The 17815-nt window shown below is 43.7% G+C and overlaps 1 protein-coding gene across 5 annotated transcripts in view; it reads left to right on the top strand.

Annotated features, from left to right (window-relative positions):
• Positions 1 to 17815, top strand: part of CUNH20orf194 (chromosome unknown C20orf194 homolog) — a 117526-nt gene that overhangs the window by 97330 nt on the left and 2381 nt on the right. For 2 of the 5 annotated variants that reach the window (XM_016140721.2, XM_016140640.2), the window contains exons 30-36: positions 4856 to 4991; positions 7045 to 7131; positions 9635 to 9741; positions 10054 to 10128; positions 10920 to 11125; positions 12197 to 12310; positions 13291 to 13417. In XM_016140721.2, the coding sequence (XP_015996207.2) occupies positions 4856 to 4991; positions 7045 to 7131; positions 9635 to 9741; positions 10054 to 10128; positions 10920 to 11125; positions 12197 to 12310; positions 13291 to 13417 (852 nt within the window). Of the gene's footprint in view, positions 1 to 4855; positions 4992 to 7044; positions 7132 to 9634; positions 9742 to 10053; positions 10129 to 10919; positions 11126 to 12196; positions 12311 to 13290; positions 13418 to 13928; positions 15243 to 17815 lie in introns of those variants that run through there. The other 3 variants (XM_036229600.1, XM_016140770.2, XM_036229599.1) reach the window with 3 other exon arrangements.

Here is a 17815-nt window from a genome sequence, read left to right as displayed (position 1 = left end):
TTGTACTAAATATCTTTTTGTACCAAAACATATATACACCAATAAGCCTTAGAAACCTTTTCAGATGGCTGTCTGATGAATGGATTTGCTCAGACTTTTCTGTGGGAGAAATTTTGGCATGTAGGTGTCCCACAGCATAGCAGCTGCCTCAGAGGTCAGATGGTATGCATCTTTTATTGCACTTGATTCATTTGTTCATTTATTCAGCAAATCTTTATCCAATGCCTGCTCTAACCCAGCCCTGGGGGATTAGCGAAGGCTTCTGGAAGTGATGCTATTCAAACTGTCTATGCCCCGAAAAAGAAGTGGAGCCAATAAAAAGTAGAAAGATGGTTTCTGGCAGAAGGAACAGCAAGAATGAAGGGCCTGACGGTGACCAGAGAATGCCCAGGGCATTGAGGAAGTGTGGCATGACACATAGGTCAGGCAGGCCAAGAAGATAAGATACTAGCCAAAGTGTAATTGGAATGCATTGATATATTTCAAGTTGAGAAGTGATATAAGATTTTCTTTTTTGGAAAACTACTCTGACTACGGTAGGGAGAATGAATTGTAGTAAAGGAAGCCTGCAAGTGGAGAGAATGAGCAGTGATCTAGTAAAAGAGAGTGGTGGTCTGAACTAGGTGAATGGTAGCAGGGATTGAGAGTGGATTGAGGGGTGATGAATCCAATAGCTGTTTAGCACTCACAAGGCCAAGAGGAGGACTCAGGTGCCTCCACAGCCCAGGTTTGGAGAACTGGGCAGTCAGTGTGCATTTTCACCAAGGCACTGGAGGAGGAGAAGGAGCTTGGAAGTCAGGGGAAGCCTTTGAGGAAACTTACCTTTGAATCTTTAGTGGTCTCTCAGGAACTATTCAGAGGCAAATGGGCTGTATCTGTCTAAGGTACTTACTAGCTAAGCACTAACCGATAACCCGAGCCAAGTAGGACCTGTGTCTCAGAACCAAGGAATTGATAGATCCCCAAATGGTCTGTAGGCAGGAAGTGTCCACTTGGGAGGCAGGCTCTGAGCTTAGCAGGCAGGCTCGAAACTGATGTCTACAGTCCTAGGGCCCCTACATAGCCTGTGTGTGTACCTTTTCCCCATTGTAATATGCAACCATTGATGTGGAGCTTCTGATTCCTTTTCCCTGGTCATGATTAGGGTGCATCCAGATGATTTATGAAGTTAGATGTCTTTAACATTTGGAACACTTTTCTCATAAGTATTAATGGTGAGGGGAAGGAAGTATCACTAACTTCTGCCTCAAACTAAAGGCAGGGGCCAAGGATCCTGGAAGTTGCCTTAAACTATTGATGGCTGCTCATCTGAACCATGGACTCAGCAGCCTAGACTGGTGAAAATAACATGCCTTGGCTTCCTGCTGGTTGCTGTGGCTGAGGCCCACATGCCACAGCCACCTCTGTGTGCCTGAGGAATGGATCAGTCCAGGCCATTCCGTGAACATGTACAAGTCCCATCTCAGGCTGATCCTCAGCTGACAGTGATAGTAGTGGTAGTAGTGGTGGGGATAGGTTTCATTTAATGAGTTCTCATTATCTGTAGGCCCTGTGATAAGCATTTTACTGATAACCTGGAGGTAGCTGTTATTCTTTCCATGTAATAGGAGGACATTTGGACTCAGAGAGAAAGTTGAACAGTTTGCCTGATGTCACTCATTAGGAATTAGTGAAGTCCCAAATTCAAATTCAGATTTGCCTGGCTCTAAAACTCATGCTTTAATCTTTACATCATACTGTCTTTTTACATACATGAAGCTAAATAAGGATATGTCCTATATTTTAAACACCACCTACGTTATTCCAGGGAGCTTTTGTAGTTTGGAGGAGTGAGAGCAGTGTGGCATGAGAAGTGGACTTGAGATGCTAGACATCAGGGAAGTTTTTAAGGAAGAAGTACGCTTTACCAAAATCAAAAGGTAAAGCACTTATGCGAAAAAAAAAAAAAAAGTATGGTATGCTGCTACACAGAACAGTGTAGTATGCCACTGTTTATGGAAGAATAATTACACACAGAGACACATTTACTTGTAGATCTATACTCAGCACATCTCTAGAAGAAGACATGAGATTCTGATATGTAGTTGCCTCCAGGAGAGGGAACTAGGTGGCTAGGGAGGAAGGGAATTTCTTTTCTCTGTGAACCCTTCTCTGTACATCAAGTTTTGCCCTCGAAAACTAAATAACAGTTTTTTTTTTTTAACTAAACACTTGACTGAAGTAAATATTATTAGTACAGAGATGTCTGTAAAATTCATGTATTCAGAATCCTGCAATTACAGGGTTACTTAGGAAAGCTGAATGAAGTCTGCATAATTCAGAGATATTCACTTATGGAACTAATCATTTATAAAGTTAATCTCTACTAGTAAAAAGATTGATCATGAGCATTGAATTTTAGGTATAGAATTGATAACACCTGTGAGAATTCTATTACAAAATAGAATATAAATGTTGAAAATCTAAAAACATGAATGAAATTATATTTAACAAAAAATTAGGAAGCAGTAAGAGAGATACTCTCTCTACATCTTCCAAAATGAGAGATCAGTAAAGTTTAAAGCTGTTAAATCAAGTTGTAAAGATGAGTTATAGTTTTTAAAGATATAAAAGTATTCACTAGAGGAACTAAAACTATTAATGTGATAACCAGATAAACATTCACAACCAGAATGTGATAGTGAAGTGGGAGGAACTTAAAGGTGTACCAGCTTCCCCATCTGTCATACCGAAAAGTCAATAGGCATTGTCTAAAGGTGACATTATAAGAAATAGTGATTTAGATCTATTATTTAAAAAAAAAGGTAGGATGGCTACCATAAGACCTTAAAAACAGACTGTAAGCCCAGCACTTATCAGAAGAAAACAGAAGACAATGCAAAGATCATACCACTAAAGCTAAAAAAGATAAAATGAAAAATTAAATCAGGATCCAATATAAACAAGGTGACAGAACCAAAGTATTATAAATGGCATAAACATGTAAAAGGAGAAGTATTTCAGATTAAACCAAAAAACAAAACCTACTTATACAATACTCGATACAAGAGAAGCATCTAAAACTAAATAAGGATGGTCTATGGCCATGCTACCCTGAACAAGCCCAATCCCGTCTGATCTCGGAAGCTAAGCAGGCCTGGTTCGTACTTGGATGGGAGACCACCTAGGAAGACCAGGTGCTGTAGGTGTAAAAAATTATTTTAAAAATAAGGATCGTAGGCCGACAAGGTCCTTGGAATCTGTGAAGTCAACCAAGGGTTACCTCGCCTAAAAAAATAAAAATAAGGATGATGATCAAAAAAGGGACAAAGATGTAACAGAGAAATTCAAATAAAAAGAAAGGCAATAGTATTAACAACAAGGTTAAATCCAAGGCAAAAAAATCGAGTCTAAAAAGGACAATTTTTAATGATAAAGGACACCATCTACAACCTGTCATGAATATTTCTATACCAAATAATTCAAAAGAAAGTACACACCCTTAAGTTACTACATTACTAAACAAGAAATAACTTTTTAAAATGATAAATTAAGCATTCAGCTTAAGTTAGAAAAAGAATTTTTAAAAAGTAATTTATAACAAAAGATTAAATCTATAAAAGATCTTTAAAAAGATCTAGCTGTTGTGTTAAGCAACACTGTGGGGATGCAATCAGCAAAATTCAAACTGGGAGAAAATTACAGAATATAATTTTTCAAGAAATACATAGGAATAAGGAGACACTATCGATGGAAAGAACATTATGAGAAGCATTGATAAGGTTCTCATTCAAAAAAATTAAAATATTCATAAGACACAAAAATTTGAACACAGACTATACTTTTCATATTAAAGAATTTATTGTTAATCATTAATTTTTAAGAGTCCTGTGGAGTTATATACTGAAATATTTTTGAATGAAATAATAGAATGTCTGGGATTGGCTTCAGAATCACCCAATGTAGAGGAAGGGAAAGGGGAAAAGGCTAGGGCATGGTATGGAAGAAATACAGTTAGCCATGTGTTGATAATTCTTGAGTCTTATGATGGATACATGAGAGTTCATTATACTTCTTTTTCTCTTTTTGTGTATGTTTGAAATTTTCACAATATTAAAAAATAAAAATAATTGAATAACAAAAATGCAAATGTTTTTATAGCAGAAATGGTATCTACGCTCTGATCGTAACTGTGTAAAAATAGGAATGAATATGGAAAAAGTATTAAAATTGTGTTGGTGTAGTGGAATGTGGTAACTTCCCTGATTTCCAAATTCTCTGTTGTGTTATGTATTTTACTTTTATATTTTCACAGAAAGGTTTGGAGTGATTGTGGCCCACTCCACAGCCTTTCATTACATGGGCCACTCTTCTTTATGGTATCACCATGTGAATAGCTATGTTGGCACTTGCAATTTTGGATTTACATATGTGACTCTTTCTCAGCTGTATACGCTGAGAATCTACCGGTTAGCACCTGACATATGGTTAGTGCCTGGTAAATGTCTCTGGTCTGAACTGGTGAAGGTCTTTTGCACTGGTTCTTGATAAGGTCAACTACAGGGGATGTGGGAAGAGACCTTTGATGAAAATATTCAGGGTGTCAGCTGGAAAGCAGAATTAAGGAGACAAGAGGAGGTTAGGAAGTGAGGCAGCTACAGAGTTGAGACTCCAGAGTTGTCACTCCAAGAGGTGACAGTATCAGAAAAGGGAACAGAATGATGGCTGTGTATGTCAGTGTTGGTAGTCAGGGGTGTCTGTACAAGGGGACTGCTGGAAGGGACGATCAGGGGAGGAGGAAGGGCCCACTTTTGTGTGAGCCCTCAGCCCCAATCAGGACTTGGAAAGCTGAACCTTTTTTGTTTTTATTCCCCAGGCCTGGTGAGTAATGTGGTGTTCACCAGTCACACCACAGAGCAGAGACACCCTCTCCTTATTCAGCTTCAGAGCCTCATCAGGGCTGCCAATCCTACGGCAGCCTTCATTCTTGCAGAAAATGGGATTGTCACCAGGTAAACTTAGAGTTCATTTTACCCCTCAGGCCCAGGCACTTTCTCAGATATAGCAGATACGCTCTGGCTATGCTCCATAGGGTCTTTCCACTGTGTATCTAAGACCTGAGCATTTACAGAAGTGCTTGTGATACTGTGTAAAAATCACCAAGAGGATCCCATGTGTTGGTATCCTGTGCTGTTTGAGCTATTTTGTTTTGATAGGTTCACATATTTATCCATTAAGGATAGAAGTCATGACCTTCTCAGTGTTCTTGTGTTAAGATGTAAGAAAAATGACATAGAGAACATAGAGAAATTATCTTTTTACTTCATGGATGTAGGTCCAAATTACAAACTAAAAATTGAGAATTGGTGGCTTCGTATGTATCTGTATGTATAAAGGAAAAATGTCTGGTCGTATAGTAATTCTGTTTGTTCAGTAGGATACTAAAAATGTGTATACATTTTATATAGTTTTGACTTTTGAGCAGTGTAAATATTTTACATATTCAAAAATTAAATCAACAAGGAGGGAAAAAACAATACAAACAAAATATGGATCTATCTGTGTACTGGAGTAATAACAACTACATACAGACAAAATAATTAATTCAAGAACTTTCGAACATAATCCTCTGTTGGAATCCTGATTCTAACCACAACACTGGTTAGAGAAGGGAGATTATAAATATGAAATGGGAAGAGTGAAGGAAAACCCTATAAATGTTGGATTTGAATTCGGGGATTCAATGTAAATTCATTATTTAAAATATATGTATGTAATTTCCGAGCTCTTTCCATTGAAAAGGACCAAAAATACTAATAAACACCCCTACCTCTAGATCTTGGTTTCTAAGTACCAATTCACTATAAGGTATCAGGACTCCTTAGAAAATTGGCTGATTGCAGGTCTGGTGTAAGGAAAGCAAAAGATGAGTATGGTACATTTTATGCCAGAAAAGCAAAGGTTAATGGAGATATGTCAGAAGGATACAGGAACTAGCTTAAGGAGTTCTCATTAGCCAAATTTGAAACAACTTGAGCATAGGAGAGAACAATAATACTAATGGATTTTAGCACATAGGATAAAATGAGCCCATGGTGATACTAAAAACATAGGGAGGGGCAGGAAAGTAAATCTCTTTTAACTGAAGAATACAAACAAATAAGGATTTTTAGAACTAGAAAGTCACCATTCTGTAATCTTTAGTATAGCTTGATTTAGGCAAGAATCATGAGTGGAAGCTAAAAGCAGTGGGTGTCAGATTGTTGAGGAAAAAGAGATTCACTCAGAATATCATTCCACAGACTACTTCCTACTTACTAAGAGAAAAAAGTACCTTCACAATGTGGAGGTCTTATAGACATGACATTGACCAAATAATTAAATTTATCAAGACCACTAATGGAACAAACACATCATGTAACTCAGTCAAGTAACGCTGTGGGGAGGACACAGCATCCACAACATCACCTGGGGATTAATCTTGCCAAAAATGTTCAACTGAATCTAATCATGAGGAAACCAGCCATGTTCAGGTTGTAGGATTCAAGACAGCCGGTATGTACTCTTCAAACATGTCAGCACCATGAGAAACAAAAATTAAGTTGGAGGAATTGTTCCCAATTAAAGAATTCCAAATAAAGATTGTAAATTCAGTGAGTGACCCTTGATTGGATTCTTGCCCCCCGACATACACACACACACGCACGCAAAAGGGGGAATATTTGAAAATATGTGTAAACTAAATCAATACTTTTTCAACTTTAATGTATATATGAATCTCTTGGGGATTTTATTAAAATGAGGGTTCTCATTTATTGGATCTGGAATGGAGCCTGAGATTCTGCATTTCTGATGAGCTCAGTGTGATAATCCTGTTGTGGTTCTGTAAGAGAATGTCCTTGTTCTTAGATGATGCATTCTGAAGTATTTAGGGGTAAAATAATTAATACAGTGTATGCATATGTGCTTATATGTGTGTATAGGGACAGTGGAGAGAGGAAGCAAAATGTTCCCATTAAGATCCATAGCCCTAATTAACCTGGCTTTTTTTGTATGTTTTCAAAGGAATGAAGACATTGAGCTGATTCTCTCAGAAAATAGTTTTTCGAGTCCTCAGATGCTACGATCTCGATACCTAATATACCCTGGCTGGCAAGTATCATCATTAAAAGTAGCTAAGATTTCTTTGTAAACTTAATGATTTATTTACAGAAAGAAAAAAAAAGTGAAAATACCAGGTGTACTCTATGAGGCTGACAGTGGCAGCTGGAACAGCCTGCCATGTCCCAACTGCTGCTGGCCCTTCCAGGAGCCCAGTGCTCCACATCTTGGGCTCCAAATTGGAAGCCTTGCTGGATAGTGACCCTTAGGGAGACATTCTGTGGGCACCAGGCAGAACGGTAGCCTGTGTTTCCTCTGGCCTCTAATGAGGGCAAGGTGGCTGACATGGAACCAAGGAGTTATAACCTTCCCAGGTGACAGAGTCACTCCTGCTGATACAGTCAATCCTCTAGAGTTCCCACCTGACAGGTAGGTTTCTTGCTGATGTGGCCCAGGGGATGTTTCTTCTCTGCTGGCAGCTTCCCAGCCTGTGAACCTCTCTCCTCCAGAGCTTTGTAATCATACTAAGACCAACAGCACACGAGCACTTACACACATGGTTCTAAGACTGCACTCTCCAGTACAGTGACCACTAGCCACATGTGGCTCTTTAATAAAATGTAAGTGAATAAATTAAATAAAATGTAAAATTCAGCCTTTCAGTCACTTCATACTTTAATTGAGTGACATCATACTTGCTTAAAAAGTAAGTTAAGGAGATCATTCCTTTTTCCTGAACAAGACAATTATATCTTAGCTAAAAAGAAACATATAGCTTCTGGGGTGACACTCTCCTCTCCAGTGGCTGCAGCTATTGACCCTTTTGCTGCCCACACCTCTGGGCCTAGGCCTGAGACTCCTGTCATCTGCACCTGGTGCACATGAACCAAGCTGAGGGTAAAGACTTTCCTCGAGGCAGCTGATCCAGGAGAGAGCTAGGTATGAGGAGTTCATTAGAAAGCTCTGTGAGTCTAGTAGAGTGTAAATCCCTCCCTTTATCAGGAAGATCAGTCCTTGTAGAGAATTAAATGGCATGGCTTTCAGGCCTTCCTTTCTGAGTCCCTACCTAGGAATCAGATAATCTTTTAACTAGATGGCAACCATCAGACTCATCTCTATCCATCACTCTCGTCTCTCCTAGGGTTAGGACTACCACCTCAGAGTGAACAGGCTTGCCATTTCCCTCCCACATCCCTCCCTGTTCCCATTGGCCTCACCCCCACCTCCCGTGGTAGAAGGGCTAGTTTCTAGTCTGAGAAGAAGCCTCTCGCTCTTCCCTCAGCCCCCCCCCCCCAACTTCCCCTCAGGATCTGGTTTCTGACCACAGAAGCCAGAGAAACCCATGGTCTCCAAATGTTTGGGGAGAGGGCAAAAAGAACATGATAATTATTTCACCCCCTGACTAAGAAACCACAAGAGTAAGATACTCTCAACAATATAAAAATCAAAACTACATGCTATTTTAAAAGAAACTAATGAGAAAGACTGGAAGAAAATCTTTGCATCAGATATGGCAGAGGGTTAGTATATTTTTTGAGAGCCTTGTTTAGATATTTAAGAAAAATAACCCAGTCCATATAAATGTGAACAATTCACTTGAAGACCAAGTATAGATGAGAACTGTGGTAACAGAATTCCATGTCAGTGATATTCAGAAATGTAGAATGGTGCTTCACAATTATTTTGATTGATACTATTACATCAAGCAAAAATATCTCGAGTAATCATTGCTGGAGAAATTGTTGTGAAACTGGAGTATTCACCTAATGCTGGGGTGTTGTAAATTATTGTAAATTATTACCCATGAGATGGTTATACTCTTTCCTGGACTTATTTCAGTCATGGACATTCATCTGAGATGGTTATACTCTTTCCTGGACTTATTTCAGTCATGGACATTCATCTGAAGGAAATAATTCAAAAGAAAAAATGATAATTCCATCACTTTGGAAGCTGGGTGATGGAGGTTTATTATACTACTCTCTGTCTCTGCATAGGTTTAAAGTTTTCCATAATAAAAATTTAAGTTTTTAAAGCACTCTAAATATGACCATATTCTAAATGAGTCTGTGGCAGGCATTGTATCTACTGAACTCAAAGCTCAGAAAATAGAGCAGAGATGCCCCAACGCCTTAATTCCTTCTGGAGAGAGTGTACACATCCAAATATACAGTCCGTTAAGCTGCCCTCAACAATGGCGGGGTATAGTCGGAGCCCTTAAAGGGGTGGGAGGGGATGCTGAAGATAAGTCCCAAGAGTACCAAGAAGGACCCCCCAGTGTCAGGGGAAAACTGGCAAGCTTCAAAGGTAGATGGAGGTCTTTGACTTCAGGGAAGTGCTGGTCTACAGGAGCTAAAACCTTACAGCTCTAATGGGGCAACCATGCTTCCCAAGCTTAAGATGAAAGAGATATACACATTTAAACAAGTGTTTTTCACACAAAAGTACATAGAAGTAAGAGAATTTAAATATTATAAATAATATGTCCTGAAGTAGTATATAGTAACATTCAAAGCCCCAAATACTTGTACTTATAATTTTTAAACCTTTTAAGGTATGAAGGTAAATTTGATGCTGGATCAGTCTTCCCACTAATGGTTCAGATCTGCGTATGGTTTGGTCGTCCCTTGGAGAAGACTCGCTTTGTGGCCAAGTGTAAGGGTAAGCCTCGGCTCGGACATGGTCTGGGACCATCTGATTAAAGTGTGCACAGAGTCGTCTCTGCTTCATGGCACCATTTTAGTATTCTGAGTGCTGGGTCTTCTCACCACTGGAGTCTGAAAACATGCAGAACCTAGGAGTCCCCACTCCAGGGAATAGCGAGCCACTGGGGAGGAACTGTTGGGGACAGAACCTATGGGCCCTGAAACCTGGTGTAGGGTCCCTTTCCAGTCCCTAACTCTCCAGCCATGCCACCCAGAACTTGGTCTGTGCCCCCAGGTGGGTGACAACTCTGTCCTCTTCCTCCACCAGCAATTCAGTCCTCCATCAAGCCAAGTCCCTTCTCTGGAAACATCTACCACATCCTGGGCAAAGTGAAGTTTTCAGGTAACTGGGGGTTGGATTTGGGGGCCGTGTGCTACAGAGTTCATGGCCTCCACTGGTGCTCTGCAGACCACTGATGCTTCTCAAACTCAAAAACCCTCGCCTCTGGCCCACACACCATCAGGCTTTTCTAGTCACCCCTCTCTGCCAGGGGCCCACCTTTCTCCAGGTGCTTCTGCTCTGCAGTGGAGGATCTGTCCCCGTTTCCCTAGATGGCTTCACAGCCCTTTGACTTCCTTTTTCCGGAGACTTACACCCACCCCTCTTGAACCATCTGTGGCCGCCTTCTAGACCTATCTCCAGGAGCCACCCCAACACAGCTCCAGCTCCTGATCCGTTTTTGTCAAGGTCTTCAAGTCTTCCAGTTTTTTTTTGTAGGGAGGCCTCACACTTTTCTCATGTCTGCAGTCTTAGTCCCCAGCTCCGCAGCCTGTAAACTCAGTCACATCTTCCCTTTTCCTATCCAGGTGACCCTCCTGCACTGTTGACATGCCCTCCTCCCCTGGCCTCTCAGGCCTCTGCTGAGATCCACCCCCTCCATCTCTACCAAGGGGGCTTTCCCTATGTGGTCCCCTTCCAGGTTAATGGTGTCCACCTGATCACCAAATCAGCCAACTTAGAAAACGTTGCTCCTCCCTTTCTTATTTCATTCTAACTTGCCACCAATCATATTCATTCAGCCTCCTGCTCATGTCTAATGAATCTGTCCCCAACCATCATTCCTATATCAGTCTTAGTATAGCCTTATCCTTTTGGGACAGAGTCTCAGGGACAGACATGTGTCCTCCTTGCAGACTCTGAGAGGATCATGGAGGTCTGCCACAATACCCTGACCAATTCCTTGAGCATCATGCCGGTTTTGGAGGGACCTACACCACCATCCAGCACCCGAGGCGCACCTCAAGACAACAGCGGGCAACAGGAGTGCTACCTCGTGTTCATCGGCTGCTCCCTAAAGGAAGAAAGTGTCAAGGACTGGCTGCGGCAGTCAGCTAAGCAGGTGGTTTTTGAAACCGAGACAGGCCTGGCGTGGATGTGACTAGCACTCTCAGGGCTGCTGCCGGCCTCGAGGCAGAAGCCCCTCCACTGCCTCCCTGATGCCTCCCTGATGCCTCCCTACCAGCCTGCCCCTCATAGGCTCAGCTAGCACTTTCAGGGACACTTAAGAGAGTAGGAGGCAGCCACTCAGGGCAAACTCAGGGCAGACTTACTCTCACAGCCATTTCCAATTCTACTTCCAAAGGCTGACTGGAGTTATGGAGTGATTTAAGTAGGACCTGGGTGAAATCTGGTTGTTCCATTTGGACCCTGGGTCAGACTGCTGTTATAAACTCAAAATGTCTTGTCTTAGCTGAACCAAATTCAAAACTCTCCAGTGTTCTTGAGTCAGGCATCTTTTATTCTTCAGCTCCCTCTCTATAAACAACAAAGGTATACTCAGAACCTTTTGCAAACCAAGACTCCGAGCTTAGACAGCAGTGAGCCCAAGGCCCTGGGGACAGGTGCAGGGGAAAAGGAGGCTTGCCTGTAGAGGCACACAAACATCTTTATCTTAGTACTACAAAGAATAAAAAGAACACACTGGAGTTAAAATTCTCCAATATACTGCAAGCTTTGGGTGCTGGGTCTCTTAGCACAACCTCAGGGATTTAGCTTATCCTAGAACTCTGGAGATGGGGTTGTCTGGGGCCTCAGTCCTTTGTAGATTCTCAGATGGGGTCTGTCTTTCATAGTGAGGAATGGCTGCCTGTAGGTTGTGTCTTTCTCAGACTCACCTGGATAAATTAAATGGTGCTTGACTATGGGACCCGTCCCTTTCCATGTCTGTCACTGGTGGAGCTTAGGGTTGAGAATCTGCAGAGTTAGAACATACCTATCTGCAAAAGCACTGGTGTCTGTCATTTGTTGCCTCTGGTACACAGGCCTCTATAGTGGGAAAGTGGTCTTCTCAAGGGCATACTGGCAGGATGTTGTGTCAAGGCCATGACAGTGCTTGTGCGTTCCCCTCCATGGGAATCTTAGTCATGTAACTGACTCCCTGAGCCCCCACCTACACATGTACTCCCATCAGCCATCAGCTCTGTCGGGACCTGACCCCTGCCCCTCCATCTCTGCACAGAAGCCTCAGAGGAAAGCCCTGAAGACCAGGGGGATGCTGACCCAGCAGGAGATCAGGAACATCCACGTGAGTGTCCTGCCCTAGGAGCTTAAGCTGCCACAGTGTCCCAAGGCTGTTCTAGGCTTGTGCAGCGACATCCTTTAGGATGTTCTGGTGTTAACTGGGAATGGGACCAAAGATAACCAATGCCTGTGGGAGGAACGTGGAGCCCTGCCTTGCCACCCTGTTCAAGCAGCTGAAGAAGTCCTTTTCTCCTTCCATTCCTTTGTCCCAAATAAACCACAGATAAACCAAGGAGGGCCTGGGGAAGAAAAAAAGTCTAGACCCAGAAGCTGCACATGGGCATACTAGAACCCTGATGCCAAGACATGAGGCCCCTTGATGAGCCCTCTCAACCTCCAGGCTGACTCCCAGCTTCTGTCCCTGTCCCCACCCCCATAAGGGCCTTTTCCTGTTGAGTTTGAGGCAAAGGCTAAAAGACATAGAGTGCAGGCCCTAGCATGGGCTGTGTCACTAGTCCCAGTAATGAGCAGATCAGGAGAATGCTCTGGGACTCCAGGACCCCTTGCTTTGGCGTTGAGGAGGCCTCCTTTATATTTAGGCCCTACCGGACTTAAGCAACCCTCAGAAGGAAGTCCTTGTATTATGTGTGGCCCCAGAAGCAGACCTTGAGCAAGGATTTGAGTGCAGGTAGTTTATTTTGGAAATGATTCTATGAGCCACCTACTAGGGAAACGGAAAAGTAGGAGAAAGAAGGAAGTGAGGAAGGTCAACAAAGGGCGTGTTACTGAACCAGTGCTGCTGTGGACAACTAGAGTTTAATCCCATTAGGAATTCCCAGAGTTTCTCCCTGAAAGGTGGAGGTCCCTCCAGTCACTACTTGAGGGTGGCGGGGGCAGGGGAGGGTGTCAATTCCCTGGCACATAGCCTTCTGTGGTAGAGTGGGCTCTCTTGCTAGGATAATAGGTTTGTTTATTTTTGTTTTTAATGAATGAGTAAATGATAAAAACTGGTCAGATAATTCTAACAGGACTCTTTTCCTATAGGTGAAACGTCACCTGGACCCCCTACCTGCAGGCTACTTTTATAATGGCACCCAGTTTGTCAACTTTTTTGGTGACAAGACTGATTTTCACCCACGTATCCTTGGAACCTGGGAAGCAAGGCTTGGGGGTATGTGGAAGCCTTTCTATAAATAGAGTGTCAGCTTCCAGCTGTGGGAGCATGCCGGGTACTGGGGACATGAGGCAGATCAGAGGCGGACTTCATCTTGGCCTCTTAAAAGTCCTTAAAATTCAGTTTCTCCTTCATTTAGTGATTGCTGATGTTACTCTGTGAGTTGTAGTTTAAATGCAGCTGTGGTGACATCCTAGTTCTGTGGCCATCAGTTTCATAATTTGCATGTGGGAGACTAGGCCTGATTACAATAGTTAATCTGTGAAAAGGTGAGTGGGGCGCTGCTGCGTGCTAATGAAAGCTGAAGGGCTCAGTTCTAAGACCTCGTGAAGGACCCTGTGCCAACCCATAACGTTCTTTGTAGCTGCGTTGCTGCCAGTATGTAAACAAGCCCATCAAGTATCCTCTGCGTGGGCTGTGTGGGCTGGGCACTTACCACCTCAGGAGTCCCCTGCCTCACCTGCCCACAGATCCCTCTGGGCCAGACTCAGGCTCTCTTGGCCTCCAGGTTCAGAGCTGTGTTCCTTAATGAGATGCCAGTCATGGACCAGTTCATGAATGACTATGTGGAAGAAGCCAACCGGGAAATTGAGAAGTATAACCGTGAGCTGGAGCAGCAGGAGTATCACGATCTCTTTGAGCAGAAGCCATAGATGAAGGCTGCAGAGTGTCCACTCTGGAAATGGACAAAATGGGGTCTCTTAACCTTTGTTGTGCTTGGCCTTTGTGTGCTGGCTTGAGTGCATGTTGTCTTTATTCTTTCTGCAGCACTGAAGAGTATCATCTGCTCCACTGTTTCGGGGAGGGTCCTCATGGAGGATGAGCAGACAGGAACTGCCCTGTATGTGCAGCTGGCAGTCCAGGACCTCTGGGTCTCTGATAACAGTATCTTCTTTGGGCTGTTGAGGCACTGTGCGAGGCTGGGGAGAAGCATTTAGATTATACAGAGGAGCTGCTGGGATGCAGAATGGACCCTGGCTGCCCAAATTGGCTGCCCCTGGGGTGCCAAGCCACCACAGGTCCCAGGCCTCAAGACTACCCCAGAAGAGCACTATCCCCAGTGCCTGCCTCCCTGGTCAGGTCCCTTCTATTGAAGGAGCTGGCCCTGGGCCCAGTCCTGGGGAGAGCAGCACAGGCCCTGCTTAAGCCCAACTCATGGAACCAGCAGCTTGGGTTGAGATCAACAGCTTGTTCTAAAATGAGGAGACTTCCCTCACAGACTGAACTGAGGGTTAAGGCATGCTGGTTTCCAGAGGCGTGTGGCTTTTGAATTGACATGAGCAGTTCCCCCTGGGATTGGTCTTGAGCCCCCCTCGTGGCATCACTCCAGTTTCCCCAATTTAGGGACCAGAGCAAACCTGCTGTTCAAGCCTCCCTGTTATGCTTCGCCTCACTGTTGAGGGGAGCATCCTACAACTTCTTAGTCTTAGTCCCTGATCACTGCGGGGTGTCTCCAGCAGTCAGCCCTCCCCTCAGCCTGGCCAGGGAAGGCCTGGTTTTCAGCCACAAACTTTAGGAAACTCATGCCCCCAAGCATTGTTGCTGGCCCTGGACCTATTTGGCTCCTGAGGACCAGGAATTTCAAAGAATTCCAATATCCAAATTAGAATTCCTTTGGCTTTGTTTTCAGCTGGACCACAAAGCAGAGAGGAATTACAAACGTGTCCCATGAGTGACTTCTAGGATTAGTGTGGGAAGAGAAGGTAACAGTTACTGATGTTTAGGTGATGTCTGTTAGGACTTCAGTGCTCCAGCTGCCTAGATTGTAAATGCTTTCTGAATTTCACACTTTTTTTTTTTTTTTTTTTGCATGCCTTAGGAACAAGCACATAGGCAAAACCAGCAAAGTTTCCAGTAATGTAGTGGGGTTTTTGAGAAAGGATGGAACACATATGGTCTGTGTGCCTGGTCACACAGAGGCCTGCATGCAAGTAGTAAAGCAGTTGTTACTGGCTTATTGGTAACATGTACTTGTATTAGAAGAAAACAATTTGTATTCGAAGCCAAATGAACAAAACTTCAAAAACCACTGAACAAGAAATCTTGCATGAGGAAAGGCTTCTGAAAAGTCCTGTGTGTTCCAGTCCCAGCTCCCAAAGTTGCTGGTGACAAGGGCCCAGGTGTGGAGCCCAAGTCTGGGAACCCCTGACTTCTGGCTGGCCAGAGGTTGGGGTCCGCAATGGGCCTGCCTCTGCTCCAGAATCAATAACATAGGTCTTAAGTGCAATTGATTAAATAAGCAATGAGTTACTGTAGCTTCCTTTAGTTCTACCGAGCTCTTTTTAAAAACTCAAACTTCAGCAGCCTTAGAAAAGGGGGAGGTGGGGTGGGTGGGTGGGTGGGTGAAACCATAGGTCATTTCCTCCAGGTGGGTTGCTGTGAAGTTTTAACTGAAAGCTCCAGATCTAGGAGCTCGAGCCATTTCCTGGCTGCTGCACAACAGAGTTTTTAAAGAGGGATCGGAACCCGCCCATAAGAGCGGGTCTTCCCACTGCGTGGGGCTGTACTTACGTGGTGGTCTCAGTTTCTGACCATTGTCCATAGAAATGCTCTCTCACCAACTTGCCCCACTGTCCCAATTCCTCTCCTCTTAGAGGGAAAACTGTGATTACCTCAACTTGAATATGAAACTGTGATTGAAAAAAGTCAAAACATTAAGAAGTTTAAAAGCCAAAAAGGCAAAACTGGCGGAAGCCTCCATAGACGCTCCTCAGCCTGCTGGGGAGTGTGAAGGGGCACTAGGTGAAAGGGCATTCCTTGGGGCACACTTTTTGTGCCCCTGATGAGGCACACACTAGGGGTGCACAGTGTGAGCTCTTTGAGGACTGAGGCCAGGAAGGTGCCTACTTCCTGCACTGCCTCTTCCGGAACCTGTGGGGTCTCTGGTTTCTGACCGTGAAGTTTAATATCCACTTGACTCCTCCCCCTGGGCACTCCAGGTGGAGGAGTGGGAGCTTAGCTGTTTCCAGAGGAAGGGCCATGACACTGTGTTTTAGATTTTGACCTTAGAAGTGGATACCCAGGACTCGGGTGTGGGTTCCCAGGAACAGGCAGAAGTCCTCCAGGGGCTTACATGCTTTTTGCCAACTTTCCTGTTAGCAGCTTCAGTTTCATATCACTCAGAGTGAATGTGATAATTTTGAAGTCGCTGAAGTTATGGGTCATTTTATGTTTTGATTTGGGATTTTTCTTTCTTTCTTTTTTTTTTAATTGGAAGAAGGAGGCAAAAATTGGACAAAAGGGATCATCCTAGGAAGGGGCTGCTGGCAAGGAGTCAGTGGGCTCCGCTGAGCTCCAGGGGCTCTCTGACCCAAGTCCTGGACACTGGGCTCTGCGATTGCAAGAAAAAGTTCACTCCTAAATTCTGTTAGGATTTTGGAGAATTTTTGCACAGTAATAAGCTCTGAGTTGCTTTCCAGACTTCTCAAAAGGGAAAAATTAACTCAAAGATTGTAAACTATTAAGTATTCCAGCCATGTTGCTGACCTAGATGGATAGTTGTACCTCAAAAAGTAGGTGAGAAATGGCTTCCTTGTTGTCCCAGGTCGTCAAATACTAATGACAGAAGAAGAGCTCACTTATGTGCCAAAATTCACTTTTATACTAGTTTTTCAGTGCTTTAATATTTGTAACTTAAAATTTAAAACTCATATTTACAAACACTACTGTAACTTCAGTGAAACTGAATTGTGTGATTGAAGCTTTTTGCTTATTATAGTATTTATTACACTACTTAATTCAGTAAATATATAAAAGTAGCCTTCAATTTATTTTTATATTATTTTACATGTTTTTACCTGCAGTTGTGTATGTGAATTTACCTTGATAACTGAGATGTAATGCTAAGGACCAATAAACTATCACTGAACAAACAAGATCTCCTGTAGTTGCCTGTCCCTTGGGATGATGTTGAAGAGAGTGCCCATCTCCCAGGACTGGGGACCGTCCCTCAGCTTCCCCTGAATGCCTCTTTGCTGGGGCTCCCACTCCCTTCCCCAGACCCCGGAGTAACCTGGGAATAAAATTCCAGTGTGGAGACTACCGCAGCTGGTGGGGCAGGCATTCTGAGGGAGTCCCGGAACCCGGAGAGGAGGTGTGAGGAAGCTGTCTGGGGTCACAGGGGTCTCCGGAGGCCCCAGAGAAAAGCTTTCCCCCCATCACGGGTCCCCAGGGGAAGCCACAGCCACTGGTGCCAACACCTTCATCTTAGACAGTGGAACAGCTGTGGGTTCTGTGGGTTCCAGACTGCAACAGGAACCATCGCTTCACAGGCTCATTTCATCCCAGTCAGAGCTTTGCGAGGTGGCCGCCGGCCCCCCTTTACAAGTGGGGGATGGTGAGGCAGGAAGGGTGCAGTAATTGGCCCAGATGGCAGAGCCATTGCCCTTGACCTGC

Source organism: Rousettus aegyptiacus, unplaced genomic scaffold (genome assembly GCF_014176215.1).
Source record: "Rousettus aegyptiacus isolate mRouAeg1 unplaced genomic scaffold, mRouAeg1.p scaffold_m13_p_12, whole genome shotgun sequence".
NCBI classification, from domain to species: Eukaryota; Metazoa; Chordata; class Mammalia; order Chiroptera; family Pteropodidae; genus Rousettus; species Rousettus aegyptiacus.
This window is presented reverse-complemented; position numbering and strand designations above follow the sequence as displayed.